We start from the raw sequence: 17,928 nt of genomic DNA, 5'->3' as shown, positions 1-17,928 counted from the left end.
AACTTTACCCCAAAACAGCTCTGACTTCGTCTAATTCTCCTCCCACTCTGCTTCACAGATGGATGCTCTGAGGACCGCAGTGCCATCAACGACACTCACTTGTCCACCCCCCACCTCCAAATCACACTGCTTGACACACACACACACACACACACACACACACACACACTGTCCTCATCCTCACCCATCATCCAGTCTACCAGCACCACAAATCGCCTTTGATAACCGATGAGTCCAAACAAACATGATGATGTGCATCGTAGCCGAGAGGACTACTTTTGTCTGTGCGACGGACACTCTGACGGCCAGCAGGACCGTTTGATCTTTGAACTGAAGACAGTATATTCCTGCAACAGGAGGACTTTACCCCGCTGCTCCTCTCCTCATTTAGAGACTCTCAGCCCACACTGCCCCTTTAGACTTCAATCCACCCTCCCCTATTGAACAAGTACTCTCTGTATTGTCTTTTACTGTGGAATGCACCGTAGTGTCCGATATTCAAACCTGCTGCTTGGAAATTACTGAAGGAACCCCTAAAATTGAAATGCTTCAGTCCAACCTTGTGCCACACCACAGGTATAAAATCTCTGCTCCAGCAAGTCTTATTTTTTTTTTTCTTGTCACTGAGGTATTACAAAAAAAATCGTCTTGGCCTTTGCTTGTTCACCAGACGTGTATACACATAGATGCCACATTGGTTGCTTCAGTTCATGGAAAGATGCATCAGTGCAGCCACCATGTTGCCAAGGAGGAGCCAGAGTTTTTGATGCATGCATGTCTATGGAGGCCAAAGTCTATACACAATTAAACAGCAGCACGACCTAAAGAAATTTCAGAGGATTTTCAAACCATTTGATTTGTCATTTATGTTGATAGTAACCATGATAGTTCTGAAATATCAGATACTGAGATTACAAAGCAGCTGCTTTTCTGTGACGTTCTAAAGACTGACTGTAAAATGTGAAACCTGACGGGATTACATCATTTCAAAGAGTTTGCTGTCGCCTGTCAATGTTTAACTCGAAATGCGAGCAGCAGACGAGTCATTTGGCTCAAGTGCCGCCGTTCATGAATGTCTTTTATCTTTTGGAAATCCACACGCACAAAAGTCATTCTGAACAAGGCTATACAGCTTCTGAATGCTTCTGTAGTCACAATTCAGGCACATTGTAAATCGTCTTAAAAGAAAGTTGCACAAAGCAGCACCAAACCTCTCCCATTACACATGAATGAGTAAGAACTCATAGTGAGCTCCTCTGAGCAAGATGGTGGCGGCAGAGATGCATCTCACAAGCCCAGATTTGGTATCTAGATGTTAACACACGTGCTTGTTCACAACCAGCAGAAAATGTACTTGCTAACCTCGTCGCCAAGTGTTCTGGGCGAATGCGATGGGTGGTGAACCAAAACACGCATGTATGCAGCCAATGCAAGCTAAAGAAATCTAGAAATCTTTCTTTGGACATAAAATCACCTTCATATGTGTTGAGGATTATTCTGGAGATAACCTTCACCAGCAAGTAAGCGTGTGGGTGGAATCGTGCAGTCTCTGCCATTTTCTGTTGGCATCTATCGGTTTTGCTCTCCACTGAATTCAGTTATAGTGCACAAGAATAACACAGAGCTGTCACGATTAGCATTCCTATTATTGACATCTCTACCCCCTGGAATGCTGCCTGTGTGCTTAAACAGTAATCTGTACTAGTAACAGTAATGCCAGAGAGCGTTTTAAGGCTTACTTGCACCACCGAAAGAACTGAGATGGCATGGCAACTTGGAAACATCTACCAGTGAGTACTCGCTACCGCAGGCTAGTACTTAATCTTTTCTATTATACATTACCAGTGATGTTCCTGTCATCGGTTAGTTTGAGACTGACTGCACTGAATTTCGAGGGGGGGCAGAGGGAAGCCAGCTCTTTCATAAATTATTCTTGTGGGACTGAGGGGGAAAATGTTGAAGTAACACAACAGAAATGTTTCAACAGTAAACACAGAGGACAAATTTTTTTTTATGGCAATATTTTGTCCCCTAACCCCACCAAGTTAGTTCTTTTTTCTTTTTTTTTTTCTTTTTGCCGATTCTTTGTTGTTTCAAGGAAGTGTTGTCAGCATCCTGCTCCATCCTGCTGGGCAGCTTAAGTAAATGCAACACAACTGTCACCCATCCAGTTTGATCTGATCCAGTTACACAGTGGCTGTGAGCTGGGACGCCATCAGACAAAGCCAGCATTTAGTTTACACTCCTATGGAGGAGGTGCACTGTACCAATGTGAGACAAGGTATTATCATATGCCAAAGGCCTCTGGTGTGTTGAAACAAAACATGTCACCTAATTTTTAGTGGAAATGGGATTTTAAACTGAAGATTTGACTGGATAATTTATAGTTGCCAAAATAACAAGCACTTATTATTTTTTTTTAAAAAGAAAAGAAAAAGAAGACCCATGATAAGAGAAGTGGATGTCAAAAGCATCATTACTATTATACTTTTTTTGGTTTAGACCTGCGATATGTCACAGTAAGCGTGAGATACAGTCTGGCTTAAAAAGACAGTGTGATCTTTAATTATTGTTTGTCCTGCAGCCTGTTTTATTTACTTTTCCTTAATATCAAAGTGAGACACTGTGTTCTTCACTGTGTAAAGACGAGGCCCAACACTTCCTCACGCACTTATTCACGAGCGTACATGCTCATGTGGCACAATGCACATAGTAAATTTAACTGTGTGTTTGTGTGTGTGAGGCAGGTGCAAGCAGAGAGCCCGGCTGAGATTACAGAGTGTTGACTCAGAATAAGCAGTGTGCAACTCTATCTGTCGCCTCTTAGTCAGGCATTTAGACTTAGCTCGCCTCTTGCCAAGGCCCAGCTTTGGTGTCACTTTAAGCTTTTCCTCATCTCTGCTTTATTTCTCTGCAAGCAAAGGCAGTCAAAATGCTAATTTTAAGCTCATGCCTGCCTTTCTGCTGTATTGCACTTAAAGAGAAAGTTCATCGCAAACTAAAATATGCATGTCGTGCTGTTGTTTTGGTGTGAGTTGCCTCAGTGTTGAAGGTTATCAGGCGTGGAGAAAGTGTAGTTCCTGGAGTGGCCACTTGAGTCTTTTTTTCCAAACACAAACAGACTCCCTAAAAAAAAAAGAGCACGTTTACAGCCTGGTACAAAAGAACAGTTTTGGTCTTCATGGATAGTTTCCCCTTTCATATCAACTGTCTGGTGGATCATTTATTTTATAACACTTGGATTTTGCTAAGATTCAAAGTTTGGGCGTTGGCAGCTTTTACAGCATTTTTATTAATATTTTAAATTTCTGACAATATGCTCTGTATTGGGCCGCTCGAGAGGTTTGTGCTTCAGTTTTGGTGAGTGAAATTATAGTATTTTATTAGTCTATTATCACTCATTAGCAGGTGTGTCTGTGTGTTATTAACACTCTTTAGCACCCTTTCATCCAGTTATGGCCACTTCAGCACTGAAACCAACATTGCCAAAATGGCCCAAATAGCCAGAGTGCTAATGCTGAATCTTAAGCATAGTCCGTAAATATACAGTGTTGAAGATGCAGTCTGTGAATGACACTTGCCTGAAAAACTCTACATAATTTTCCTGCAACAAGAGCCTCATGCTTGTGACAACCTGTAGGCTGTAATGCTTCTTTCAGCTGGCGGGTGTAGACATTAAGAAAATATTGCATTAAAGCTGTGCCAATTTTTTTTTTTTTTTTTATTAATTGGGTCATGATGTCTCATAAGAGAGCGTGCTGCTGAGTTTTTCAAACCCTAACCTTAATTGTTTGAGCACAACTAATTAACAGCTTTTAGTTCCATTATAGTGAAGAGGAAACAAACATCTTTACAGCCAGTAAACGAGATAGGACAGGAGAAAAAGCACTACAGACCACAGGGAAAATATGCAAATGATTTTAGGGTGAAATATTCCTTTAAGTAGAGCTATTCCTTTCTTTAATACTTTCAAAAACTACAGTTTACATCAGAAGACTATAAATTATTCCTGTGATTTAATTTCTTCTCCGGAGAACAACTGTGTTTGCTTTATTGACCTTTTCCTGACCTTTCCGGTGGCACAATCAGGCAAAATTTACAAATTTATTCCTAGTATGGCAGGTCTCAGCTATCTAAACCAGTAGTTTCATACTGATTAAAAAGGTTGAGAGGGCTTGATTTAATGAGGAACTTACTGCAATCTATTGTTATGTCCGTTTTTCTCCTGCTTGACACACTTACATAGAGATGCATAGACATACAGAGACTACAGCAAACATGCCCAATCGTGTCTGTTTCTAATCTGCACCATGCTGTGTTGGCGTCACAAGCGGTACGCTATCTGTGCCTGAGACAGATACCGAACATACGAAAGCCTGACTCTCATGGGGAAAAATCCTGGACCGCTGAGTCAGTCTTTGTGATGGCAACCAGACTCGTGACAAATATCCAGCATTCCTTTTTTGATGATGGACTACAGGCCTGGTCAGCAGCCTTAATTATGCAATGACAACCAACTCCAAACCCGCTAGAAACAAGTGGTCCACAGGCGAAATAAAACATGATTCGACTTCATGTTACTTTTCAAAAACAACGGAGAAGTTGCCTTAACTCTTGCTTGTATAATCTCTCCAGTTAAGACAATGATGCTTGTAAAGAGGACTCTCCCTTCTTTGTACAAAACGAAATATACCAGAAACAACAACTTTGTTATCTTGCTAGTGTCAATGTATAGATGATCAGCTTTTTCTGTAACTTGTATGGACCGTCACATTTTTGCTAAGAAGAGACCCTCACCCTCCCCCTTCCAAACTTCCTTCTTCCTAATCATCCAATCTGTTTTAACTCGTGGTGGACTGTCAATCTTTTTTGTGTACATTTTATAGTATTATTTATTGTTGACAAGTTTTGCATTCGCAAATAAAAAAGTGAAGGTGGTTTGACCTGAGCATTCGATTCCAGTGTAAATGCTTGGTGAACAGTGACATGCTTTTTTAAAATAATTAAAATGGAGAAAACAGTAATATGAGGAGGCCTTTTTATTATGTTGTAACATGTACATAACATGTGGCCAAAATTGCTTTGGAAAATGATCATTTTTTTGTGTTGTAACAGTATTTGTTTTATTCAGTGAATTGCCCATGAAGACGAATAAATAAGAACGCACACACAACTCTGTTTCACATGGGTCATATTTATTCTTATACACATACAATGAACGCAACTATGGAGGACCAAACATGACAAATTAATATGAGAGATTTTAACATTTTAATTGTATTAATTGAGATTTGTGGTTCAGTTTGCTTCTATATTTATAAAAGTATAAATAGATTTTATATTTATATCTATAAATATAAAATGACTGACCATCTGAGAACAGTGAACTCACTGTTATGTTCAAGAGACAAATCTGAGATGATTTAAGTTTTCTGACATGGCCCGTTGTTCTGCTGGAAGCAGCCATCAGGAGATGGCTACACTGTGGCCATAAAAGGATGGACATGGTCAGCAATAATACTCAGGCAGGCTATGGTATTTAAACAATGCTCAGGTGGTACCGAGGGACCCAAAGTGTGCCAAGAAAATATCTCCCACACCATTGCACCACCACAACCAATCTGAACCACTGATAGGAGGCAGGATGGATCCGTGCTTTTAATCTGACCCTACCATCTGAAAGTTGCAACAAAAAGATTTTTCCAATCTTCTGTTATCCAACTTTGGTGAGTCCATGTGAGCTGTAGCCTCCGTTTCCTGTTCTTAGCTAACAGGAGTGGGACCTGGTGTGGTCTTCTGCTACTGTAGTTCAGCAGCATCCACATTTGACATGTTGTGGGTTCAAAAAATGCTCTTCTGCATACCTCGGTTGTATCAAGTTACTGTTACTTTTGCCTTCCTGTCGGCTTGAAGCAGGCTTGCCATTCTCCTCTGACCGCTGGCATCAACAGAGGTCAGATATTTTTTCTTTTTTGGACCATTCTCTGCAAACCCTCGATGTAGTTGTGGGGGAAAATCCCAGTAGATCAGCAGGTCGGCTCAACACTGTCTACACAACTAAATGCAGTTGCTGCCACATGATTGGCTAATTCAATATTTGCGTTGAATTGTTGAACAGATGTACCTAACAAAGTGGCCGTTGAGTGTATGTTTATAAGCGACAATATTAAACCATAAAATCTGCATGTGTGTCACATTAATTAGTAGAATATCCACTATATTACTTTTCTGACAAAATGTCAAGAACCACCACTAAAACCTGTGAATGTTGTAGCAGTGATTCATATGCATAGTGTAATAAATTGAACTGACATGCATGTGAATTTTAAAGGTTTCATAATTTTCAGTGAAACTTTTTAACAATAAAACTTTAAGATAAACTTTAGAAAAAAAGATGTACAGCTCAAAGGAATTAATCTTGTGCAGTTATTTTTTTTTTCGCCTTATTTTTCTTCCATATTTGCTTGTTTTCTATGACCTTCAATGATGCATAAAGAAAGCCTCATTTATTTTGAACCCTAACATTTGATTATTATGAATAATTGTTATTGCTCTTTATGGACAGTGTGTAGGTCTTTTTTTTTTTTTTAATTCCATTTTAACTCCAGCTCTTAAAAAGCAGAAATGCCATAGGTCATACCAGTCAGATAGGATTATTCTTATAAGTCCTGCTGAACTGTTCTGAATAATTAACGCAAAAGCAATAAAGAGTTTAACCACATCTTAGACCACTGAATCATTCATAACCAGCTAAGCTTTGGTTACAGTATTTAAATATTCATGAGCAGTATATGGTCAGTTTTAAAATAAGGAGACTGCAGCAAGAGTTAGTTCAGTAATTAGAACTTAATGACACTTATCTTACAGATGATGTGGTAGTAATAATAATAAAGATATCTATTCATAATAGATAAAGTGCTACTTCTTAAACAGCACACATAAATCACCAGAACAGCCTGGCATTATATTTTTCTAAACACTCCATGTGTTTGCATCTGATTTCTTTATGTACTTCAAAGGGAATGTTTCTGACTTCCTGATGCTCTCTGCAGATGGGAAATGTGGAATCAGTGGTCTCTAGCGCCATCTTATGGTTGCTGTAAGTATTGACCCGCTGTGTGTGTTGGTTGTTTTTTTGTTTGTTTAGTTGATTCAGCTGTTATAACATGAACACCTCACAATATAAATTATGTCATACTTTTATTATAGCGTATTGAACTGCATTGTACCATCAGATGTTCCCTTATATTATTCTCATCACCTTTGTAATAATTACAGCTAAAATATTATTCATATACCTAATAAATTTCTATATTTCACTTGATCAATGAGGATATAGATGATTGTTGGTGAAAAATTTGAATCTTAGTTTTATTACATATTAGTTACACCTTGATTTTTACACATGTTGAGCCTTTAGTTCATAATTCTAGTTTGGAGTTTATTTCTTACCTTCAGTGTTTCCGGTCTCATCCTCCTGTCTTTTCCTCCCATGTCAAGTTTATTTGTGTGTCTGTGTTTCCCTGTTCACTTATCGTTAATCACTTCCTGTTTTACTTTACTTCCTGTTTTAGCCATTTTTCTCTTGTATTTTGTGTGTAGTTTTACTTCACCCTCCTGCCTCATTGTCTTTGATTATCACCATCTGCATTTTGTTACCCTCCTGTGTCCTGTTCCCTGATTACCCTTTCATGTGCAAATAGTGGCATCGTCCTGTCAGTCTTTCTCTGAGTGTCTAGTTTAATCTCTCAGTGTGTTCCCTCCCTGCTTTGGTTTCAGTTTGCCTTTTGCCTGTGGATTTTTGTGTTCAGGCCTGCTTTTTATTTTTCAGTCTGTCTTTGGGTCTGCATTTGGATCCTCATCCTGCAGTTGACATCTGTCCTCTTCTGTGTTTGCTTGGCTCCACATGTGGGATTTAGTGTAGTAAGAAAACAATTCTGATACTGGGCCACTTTTGTGTCTTTGACTTGGATAAGTAACTCTTTAAGTGTGACTAAAGTCACCTGTTCACATCAATGATTAATTCATAAGTGAACCTAAGTGTTCATATGTGTTTCAGCAAGATTTCTCCTCACATTTTTTAAAACACGTGACATATACGTGTGTTTTGAGATGACTCATGTACTTCTCAGCGAGTGTTCTAAATACTGAGGCTGATGTATGCTCTCCATTTTGCTGCTTAAGTCTCAGGCGGCACATTGTCACACTGCTTCAGTTTTTGGGGACACCTGATTGGCAATAAGCCATTTTCCTTCTCCTGCCATCAAAGTTTCTGCTGTAAAGAAGGCTATAACACAAACTGATCGAGCCCAGCTCCAGGGAACTTAAAGCTCTTCACATCTAAACAGGTTAATCCCAAGTATTTATTAAGCTGATGCAGTTGCAGAACAAAAAAGTAGCCCAAGCAAACAAAGGTAAAGTCTGTCCACCCCTCTGATCATCCCACATAACTAGTAACAAAGCTCATCTGGAAGCTATTTACATATGTACGCATTCATGGAACAACCACACATCTATGGAGTGAAATTAAAAGGTTTACAAATACATTTGGCACAGTTTGACATGTGATGTGATCTGTGCATGTCAGCTGATTCATGCATGCGCATTTAACGATCCTTAGGATTCAGTAGGATTCATAAAGAAGGGTTTCAGTATAGCACACATTAGCCTAGTGCTTTACTGTAAGTGATGAGACCGGCTTGCAAATGCAATAAATGGATAATTTTGAGCCTGCATTATTGCTGGGTTATTTTGGACTGCATTTCCCAGAAATCCCCTGTCAAACAGACAATATATCTCTGGTGTGACGCTGGTGTGGGTGCTTTTCCAGGAAACATTCCCGTTTCTGTAGGTGGCGCTTGTGTGTTTATCTGCTGGCCTGTCTGTGACTCTGTCATGCAAATTAACTGTTTCAAATAAAGACAATGTAAAAAGCATCACTTCCTGCATTTTCCAAGGAGATTACACACACACACACACACACACACACACACACACACACACACACACACACACACACACACACACACACACACACACACACACACACACAGTGGAAAAATCTTCAATTTAATCTGAGCAACCCAATTCCAAAAAGGAACACTGTATAAACTGTGAATAAAAATAGAATGCAATGATTTGCAGATGTCATAAACCCATATTTTATTCACAGTAGAACATGGGAAACATATGTTTAATGTTTAAACTGAGACATTTTGCTATTTCGTAAAAAATTATTAGTTCATTTTTTAATTTTATGGCAGCAGGATGTCTCAAAAAAGTTGGGATGGAGACAAAAGATTGGAAAAGTAAGTGCACTAAAAAGAAACAAGTTGTATTTCCCTAATTTTAAGACCTTCTAGGCACTTTTTTTATGCCCTGGTATTTAAAGGCCATAGAAGGTCCTTAACCCATCAGCAGGATTGGTATCTGCTCCTTTGTGCCAGAGCCCTACAAAATAACCTCCAGCAGGCCACTGATGTGAATATCTCTGACCAAACAATCAGAAATAGACTTCATGAGAATGGCCTGAAGGCCCAACATCCTCTCGAGGGCCCTGTGCACACTCCCTGGCACAGTGGAGCCCTGTGCGTTTCACAGAGGAGAGCAGGTTCAGCCTGAGCACGTGTGATAGACGTGAAAGGGTCTGGGGAGACTGTGGAGAACGTTATGCTGCCTGTTGGTCATTCAGCTTGACCGGTTTGGCGGTGGGTCAGTGATCATCTGGAGACACATACACATGGCGAGACGCACAGACCTCTAAGGGCTACGCAACGGCACCCTGACTGCCATTAGGTATCAGGATGGAATCCTTGGAGCCAGTGTCAGACCCAGTGCTGGTGCAGTGGGTCCTGGGTTCCTCTTGGTGTACAACAATACCTGGTCTCACGTGGGGAGAGTATGCAGGCAGTTCCTGGAGGATGAAGGAACTGATGCCGCTGACTGGTGCCGACACCAGCCTTACCTAAATCCAATCGAGCACCTCTGGGTGAACACCCTAATTCAAAAGCAATGTCTGATTTTCATGAGTTAATTTTCAGTAAATTTTAATTTATTATTACTTTTGTCACTTTTGTTATTTCAGTGACCATTGTGGGTTTTTCATTCTTTAACAGAAGGGTACCAACAATTTTGTCCATATCTGTAGATATTCAGCATTATTTTTTTCCCCATTGAGAGCTGATGTGTTTTCAAAGTGTTCCTTTAATATTTTTATATATGTATATATTTTTTTGAGCAGTGTATATTTAGCTTAAATATTTCCTTTTCATATATAATAAAATAAATGAAGAAAAAAATAACAGCAAGGCAAAGAAAACTGGGCATTATTTACAGTTATTCACAACAATAAAAACTGAGATACAGTCATTTAAAAAAGAAAGTATAGCCTCTGTTAATTCTGAAGACGGACGTGCAGAGGGTTGAGGTGAGATTTAGGCAGATAATCCACTGTGGTGACTGCTAAAGGGAGCAGCCAAAAGAAGAAGAAGAGCCTCTGTTAATTCTAAGGTTTTTCACATCAGGACATTAAAAAAAATATTTAGTCCTTAGCAGGTCTTAAAATGAGGTAAATACAGCCTGAGATAAACATGACACATGACAACACAGTGTCTTTATTTACAAAAACTAAGCCTGGATGGTGCACAGGTCCTGTGGATGCAAAAGGAGCCCAAAATCATCACCCTCCACCACCGTGCTGACAGTTGGTATGAGATTTTAGTGCTGATATGCTGTGTTTGCCACTGTGTCAAACACCTTCACCTTGGTCTTGTGTGTCCAAATGATATTGTTCCAGAAACCTTGTGGTTTATTCAGATGCAACCCTGCAAACAAGGCATACTTGTTTAGTCTAATTGCACTGTCATGAACCTTAACATCTAATGTGCTAACTGAGGCTGGTCGAGTCTCAGATGTAGCTCTTGGCTAGTTTCTCTGAGCCTTGCACGGTCTGACCTTGGGGTGAATTTGCAAAGATGTCCACTCCTGGGAAGATTGGCAGCTGTCTTGAATGTTTCCCAGGTATGAATAATCTTTCTCACTTTCTCACTGTGGACTGATGGACTTCACATCATTTGGAAATAGCCATATAGCCCTGCCCAGAATGATGGGCAGCAACAGTTACTTCTCTAAGATCTTTGCGGATGGCTTACCTACATGACATTATGATAACACACACCTGAAACGGCCAAGACATCAGCTTTTATAGAGGTACTCACACTTGCTGAATTAATCACATGAATTTGATTATCAGCATTATTTTTTAACTATGCAAAGTCTTAGAATTTGAAAAGAGTACACTTTCTTTTGACCATGCATATACAGTAATGTCAAGAAAAGAAAAAGAGAACTTGAAGTAATGTATAAACTACAAAAAAAGAGCAAATTTTTCATTCACTGAAGAGAAGAGTTGAAGTGCTATAAAATTATACTTCTCATAACCAGGTATGACTCAGAGAGGTGTTGGAGGACAGGAGAGATGGATTATGGGTAACCGAGTTCTCGGTGTGTTGCTGTCAGGGGGCGGAGAGAGAGCGTCCCTCCTCCGTGAGTGTGAGTGTGTTGGTGTGTAGATGTGTGTGCGGTCAGGAATTCAGCTGCTGGATGACTTTTCTCTGCGAGTAAAACTTGTTATTTTTTTTTGTGACCGCGGCTTGAAGCGAGGACAAAGCGAGGAGGACAAATGCGAAAATGCGAGAGGAAATCCAGGAAGAGGCGAGCGAGTGCTTATTAAAAATTCAGCGCGGGAGAACAGACGTTATCGCCCTTTTGGGCAGCACTGAGGATAAACTCCACTTCTGACGGGCTAAAGTGTTGTTGAATGGGGTGAAACGAAGCGGATTTTTTCCCCCCTTAAAGATAGCAAGTTCGGAAAGAAAAATCCAAGCGGTCAAAATCCAGGAGGAAAGGGGAGGAAAAGGGGGCAAAGAAAACGCCCTGTTGCTGCTGCTTTTGCTGCCTGTTGCTGGTAAATTCAAACTTCATCGCCGAGTTTTTAGAAAAATGCATCTTTCACTTAACGAGAGGTGATAGTTCAAGTCGTCTTTATTAGCTCAAAGCCGCGCTGGTTTGCTAACTGAAGGCCCCTCTCACTTGGCAAGTTTTGTTTTTTGGGAGGCTTTGGGAATATTTTCTCCTCATTGTGCACACTATTCCTGTTGGAAGCGATTTGGGTGGGCTGGGAGCCCAAGGCTGCTCCGCCAGGCCTGCGGCCATTAGCCAGGAACAAAGAGGGTTCACATGTAAACTCAAACAGCTTGGAAAAGCCTCTTCTTAAATTTTCAAGCTCAACTTTTTAACCACCACCGACGCCGGAGTCATGTCGCTGGGCGCCGAGAGGAGGATGGAAACCCGGCTGAAGAAGCTGGAGGACATGATCAGAGACCCCAGATCTGCCATAAACCTGGAAAGTTTACTGGTGAGTCAAGTGGGATCTTCTCGTAGATTATTAATGATGCCATGTTGCGTGCTCGCGGAATGGGTACACACGCAGGTGAGCTAATTGCATTTATACACCTTTTCGTGTTAAAGTGGTGCAGGTTAACTGTTATGGCCTCAGGCTTTTATCAAACCGCTCAGTTTCCGTATCATTTAAGATCAACCTGGTGGACATACTGTAGACAGGCCTGATTAATAGTTAAGACTGGGTGCAGACAGCAGTTTGGGGCTCTTTGAGGCCTGTCTGCAGATTAGGATTAACTACTTCAGATTGCTCCCCTGGGTGTATTCATGGGGACTAATATTTTCAGATAACATATGGGCCCACAAGTCACTGTAGTCCTGTCAGTCCCAGATGAAACCGCACAACTATTGTAGTCTTCCTACAATGGTATGTAAACGCAGTGTTCCTATGGAGGACCCAGTCTGCCACAAATGCCAGCAACCATATCAACAATAAATATATTGGTATTATTTTTTAATTAAATGTTTCCAGTTTAATTTGCATGAATATTTCTATTTAATTAACTTTATTGAGAAGAAAGTGTGAAAATTTGTTGCATACTGTTGCAACACCCCACATCTATTTTAATGAGAAGAAAGCATTTTGAATGAGGTCATAAAATTGTGAGTCTCCTACTGTTGCAAACCCTCACGTAAATGCGTAAATGTTATTTATCCTATAAAACGTTCCACTTTCTTTCTTTTTTTTGTTTTATTTTAAAAATGATCTGTTTCTGTTTAGCTTTCATTTGGTTTTTGTCCTCCTTCTTTTCCCTTCCAGTATGAGTTTTTATCACATTAGTGACATGGACAGTGCAGTTATGACATACTTTAAATTAAACTTTAAAGTTTTTTTTTCTTTATTTGTGGATTTTGACAGCATCGGTCCTCTGTACTTGCGTCAGCGAGGGCGATTAGATTTCTGACTTTAGTCATTTTGATTTGAAGATTTCTGTTTAGCTGTTTTGTAGGGTAGGATTTTAAAACGGTCTGGTGTTCACATACAGCGATGCATTTATGACGTGTAGACTGCATCATGTATTTGCCTCCCTCTGTCAGCTATCTAGTTCCTCTATTTGAATATTAGCCTCAACATTAACATGGCCTCTGTGTGTGTTTATATATAGATGAACTCAAATAATGGGGGACTCTCTGAGCCAGATGTGTTCTTACTACTGGAAATAGTCCACGTAGTTTGTCCATGACCCTCACTCGCTTGCTGTTCTCCCACTGGGATAATTGCACTTTTCTCGGACTTTGTCCACTAGGGAGCTGGCAGGGTAACCAGCAGTTAATGCCAACTGGTTTGGATTATTTGTGTTCGCACATACGCCTCCTTCAGGTGATATTTGCAGAAGTGTGAAAGCAGCTCTCTATTCAATTATAATAATGTGTCAGTCTACTTAATTAGCTTTCTCATTTGTCTGATCCCCATTTTCCCTCTGCGAGCTGCTGCTGCTTCTTTTTCATCAAGCCGAGTTAGGTAACCTCTTGCTTATTTGCTTTACCTTCATTCATTTAATAAGTGCCGAAGTGACACCACAAGGAGAAGTGGATAAATGAGATCACATATGCTGTTGTGGGCTTTCAGTGCCATCAGGGTGAACACAGCTGCCCAGTGGTGGTCATGTTGGCGCAAGTTTATGCAGATTATCAATTTGAAGAAAAAGAATTTAAATATCATAAACTTTTAATTTGACTCAGAGCTTATTTTCTCTTTGCCTGCGGAAGAATTGCCATTGCCTTTTTGAGAGAACTGGGACAATGCTCCAGTTTGGCTCATTTATAAGTGTTTACCATTAAGCCATTGGTTCCTACAGTTTTCCCAGCATGCCTTACTTCGGAAGCTGGACAGTCACACCATAGATCCAACATAACTAACAATTTAAAAAAAGGATCCAAGCTGAATCAAATTTGAACATAGGTGCATGATATCAGCACAGTAGTGTCTGCTCCCTAAAGAAAATCATACCAGCTATCTTAGTTTCACTTCATATTTCTCACCTGTCTGTCTGTGTGTTGTTACATCCACACACAGGTTCTTATTCGCATAAAGCCTGGCAACCATTTCTACTTTGCTTTCCTCAGCAGAGGGGAGTCAGACGTTGCATTCCCTGCATTTTTTTCCTCCGAGGTAAAGCGGTCAGATATTAAGAGATTGTGAATGATGTCTCGCGTCCCTGTGTTTATCCTTTGCAGGACTGAAACAGGCCCGTTTACACAGCCGCTTATGTGACGTAGAATTTAAAGAATTGTTATTTTTTTTGACCAGCAGACGATGGACTTGCTTGATTGCAGACCTTTCATTAACCACCCACATCTGGTGATTTCTTTAGCAGTTCAGTGATTGTCAGGGTATGGATGATGGCCCAGAAGTATTAATAGATGTTGAGCCAAATAAGAATAGTGTTGTTTGCAATTACTTCTATTGATAAAATCAAATAACTACTTGTCCTTATTTATTTATTTTTTTTTTGAAGCTAAAGTTATGTTTCTTGGCCGATATCTCACAGTTGAGAGTCTGTTTAAATGTATCTGTCTTTGGTGAGTTTTGTGATGACCTAAAGTTGCATAAGGCAGTGGAAAAATCCTTACATTACACCAGCGTATATCACAACTTTGGGCTTAAATGGGAAAGAAGGTCTTCTGACAATTCAGTTCAACTCTGTTCTCCTGAAATAAATTCTGATCTTGGTTATTTCTCCTCAGAAATGAAAAAAATCTGGACCCTCGGAAAGCTGGAAGCCCAAGCTTAAACTGTTTAACTGTAACTCTGAGCCAACATTGTGCGATGTTGCGTACTTTAGCTTTAAAGTTACAGGGTGGTGTTTGAATTTCTGGGGCCCCTAACTGGATGTGACAGAGTGCAAACACACTGTCAGCTCTATCTTAAAAAGCATCACCTCACCCCTTTTAATGGGCCCTGTTTGACTCAGCCCCCCCTCCCATCCCTTGCCCCGGGTCTCTCCCCTCACCCCCTTCACACAACTTGAGGCACTCTTGGTCCCTCTTCCCTTCAAAAAAAAAAAAAAAAGCAGCATAACTTGACCACCGGTGGTGTTTACTTCCTGCACATGAGCTGGGGAGAGAGAGGTGTTGAGTGTTTGAGACAAAAGTTGAGTGGGAAGCATGCGTAGGAGAGAACAGGCTGCGGTTTTCCATTTTTAGCAGCCTCGGTGCTGTCGCTGGGATCAAGAAGTTTTGCTGCTCGGGTTGGGATTCAGACACACATGCATGCACACCGACGTTAAGGGCTCAGATATGTCCTTTTTTTTTTTTTTTTTTTTGCAGGTGGAGGAAAAACATGCATGCTTTAAGTGCCTTGATAATTGCTCACAGGCTCATATTTGGTAAATAATGAATCACAAATCCCCTGTTATTGTGGCATGGCAACAGTACCAGAGGGAGCTGCATTGTGTGGACATTTATTTATTCTTCTCACTAATAGCTTAGTGAAAGAAACTCAGTAATTAATTTCAGGTTTGTGCTTTTTTTTTTTTTTTTTTTTTTTAAAGTCAACATGAAGTTAATGCATTTAAGACTTTCCAGTGGGCAGGTTTCCCTGAGGATACGGAAAAATGACATGGAGGAATGTGCAGCATCTGTCAGGGAAACTCAGTCACCTTCTTAGCCGATCCTCGGTATTGAACTCTTGTGACGTTAGGGAGCAAAGGTGCTGCTATCTGTAAATCCACCCACAGAACAGCCAACAAAAAAAAAAAAAAAATCACTTAAATGATGCTTTAGTGCCGCCCCACTCTGTGGTTACATAAACTGTAGCTCACTATATTGCCTCTATCAGCGCTCGATCAAGCATAACCTTAAGTCTCAGCAATCTTCCCCTTGTGCAAACTGTAGTGATCGTTATTTGGCAGCACACCACTGCAGACTGAAATGCAGGACTCAACTTGGCAGCTCCAAGCACATGCAGTGATTGTTAAGGGGCAAGCACAAGATGGGGCATTTTCAGGATTTAGAAAAGGGGGGGAAAAAATCTAAATTATGGACAGGTTATTTGCAAGTCACTTAAGTTTCTGCTGTCCTCAAGGAAATGACCTCATTGAGTAAATAGTTGGCAGCCATACATGAGGCTCAAAGTCCCAAAGACTGGTTGCACTTTCCCCTTTTACTTTTTAGCCTTTTCTCTTTTCCCTGGCCCTGCTTTTCTCTCAGCTCAGCCCCTCCCCTCACACTTGTTAAACATACTGCAGGTATGTTAACTGTGTTTTGATACTTCTGCAGACCTGGTGCATTCACATAACTTAATGCACAGGACTTATGTGTGCACAATATGGGAAATGGAGCTAATAGCTTGAGTGATGCCCACCAGATTATCCCTGGGGGGGAATTCCTGTCCATTGTGTTTATGTTCATTTGGAGTGATTCTCTTTTTATTCAGCATTAGTTGACAAAGCCTTTTAATAGTTATGCTGTCGGGTTTTACATAGTGTTGGTTATTCACTCCCTTTTCTTCCTCTCCCCATCCCTACTCATGTATCCTTTTTTTTTTATTCATTACTCTCCTCATCGAGCATCTCCTGTCTCCCCTTTTCTTCAGCGTTTTTCTTCCTTCCCATACTTTTTAACTTATTGTCCCTCCACTCCTTCCCTCCACTAGACCTTCCAACTCCTGGGCAGCTACTGGGATAACCCCTGCATGTTAAGTTCTCGCTCTATCTTTTTTTTTTTTTTTTTTTAACCCCTATTAGTTTTGGCTTCTTCTTCTTTGGAGTGTAGTTGAGTTACTCTCAGGCGAGCAGCAGCAGCAGACCCGGCTTCAGTGTGCTAGCTGGATAGAAACACTGCCTTATAAGGCACTGGGGATGGTGGCCCCAGCCAATTTTTTTTTTTCTTCAAAACAAGCCAGTCTCTCTGCTCCACACCTCCTTCTGGTGAGTCGTTCGGGCCTCTGCGGTCTTTTTTTGGTTTTTTGCTCCACTCCAGTGAAGAAGGCCCCGACGTCTTCCGGGTGTGCAAACCCTCAGCAGTCTCAAAATGTCATCCTTCACTTCAGCTATGCAGCTTCTGGTCTCCCTTAGCGGTTAGAGCTAGGAAACTTGATAAGGGTTTTCCCTGTTTATTAAAGCCATACATGGCCCACCAGAGGCTTTTTGTTTAAAATGCCAATCTAAGGCCTATAGAAAAAAAATGGACATATTTTTTTGGTCAGTATTTTAATCCTGATTATTTAACCAAGCTATTAATTGGTGTAACAAACATGCAGTTGCTGAACTTAAAAGCACACATCTTTACAGGGGATTTACTTAAACTTTAAAAATAACTCAGATAAAGAACAAATATTGACGTAGGGACGGGTCGTCTCATAGGGAGTCGAGTTCTGATTAGGTGGCATTTTTAACCACAAAGCTTGTCTTGCAAAGAGAAACGCTGGTCCCTGCTGGCCTGCTTCCACTGTGGGATGTCTGCGGGTGGAGGCGGGGGTGTAGAGAGGTCCTCGTGCCTTGGGAGACCTGCACAGTAGCTGTGGCG

General features: G+C 40.6%; 2 protein-coding genes across 2 annotated transcripts in view; both read left to right on the top strand.

Moving 5' to 3' along the window:
• The window catches only part of sobpa (sine oculis binding protein homolog (Drosophila) a), a 59,959-nt gene extending 54,795 nt beyond the window's left edge, over positions 1-5,164 (top strand). The window contains exon 6 of the mRNA XM_030759101.1: positions 59-5,164. The gene's annotated coding sequence lies outside the window, so the exon portion shown is untranslated. The remainder of the gene's footprint in view (positions 1-58) is intronic.
• Positions 5,165-11,551: 6,387 nt separating this feature from the next.
• The window catches only part of rock2a (rho-associated, coiled-coil containing protein kinase 2a), a 46,147-nt gene continuing 39,770 nt past the window's right edge, over positions 11,552-17,928 (top strand). The window contains exon 1 of the mRNA XM_030718948.1: positions 11,552-12,415. Within this exon, the coding sequence (XP_030574808.1) occupies positions 12,317-12,415 (99 nt within the window). The 5' untranslated portion in view covers positions 11,552-12,316. The remainder of the gene's footprint in view (positions 12,416-17,928) is intronic.

The sequence above is a fragment of the Archocentrus centrarchus genome, chromosome 22 (assembly GCF_007364275.1).
Source record: "Archocentrus centrarchus isolate MPI-CPG fArcCen1 chromosome 22, fArcCen1, whole genome shotgun sequence".
NCBI classification, from domain to species: Eukaryota; Metazoa; Chordata; class Actinopteri; order Cichliformes; family Cichlidae; genus Archocentrus; species Archocentrus centrarchus.
The sequence above is the reverse complement of the archived record's forward strand: the minus strand, read 5'-3'. Positions and strand labels throughout refer to the sequence as shown.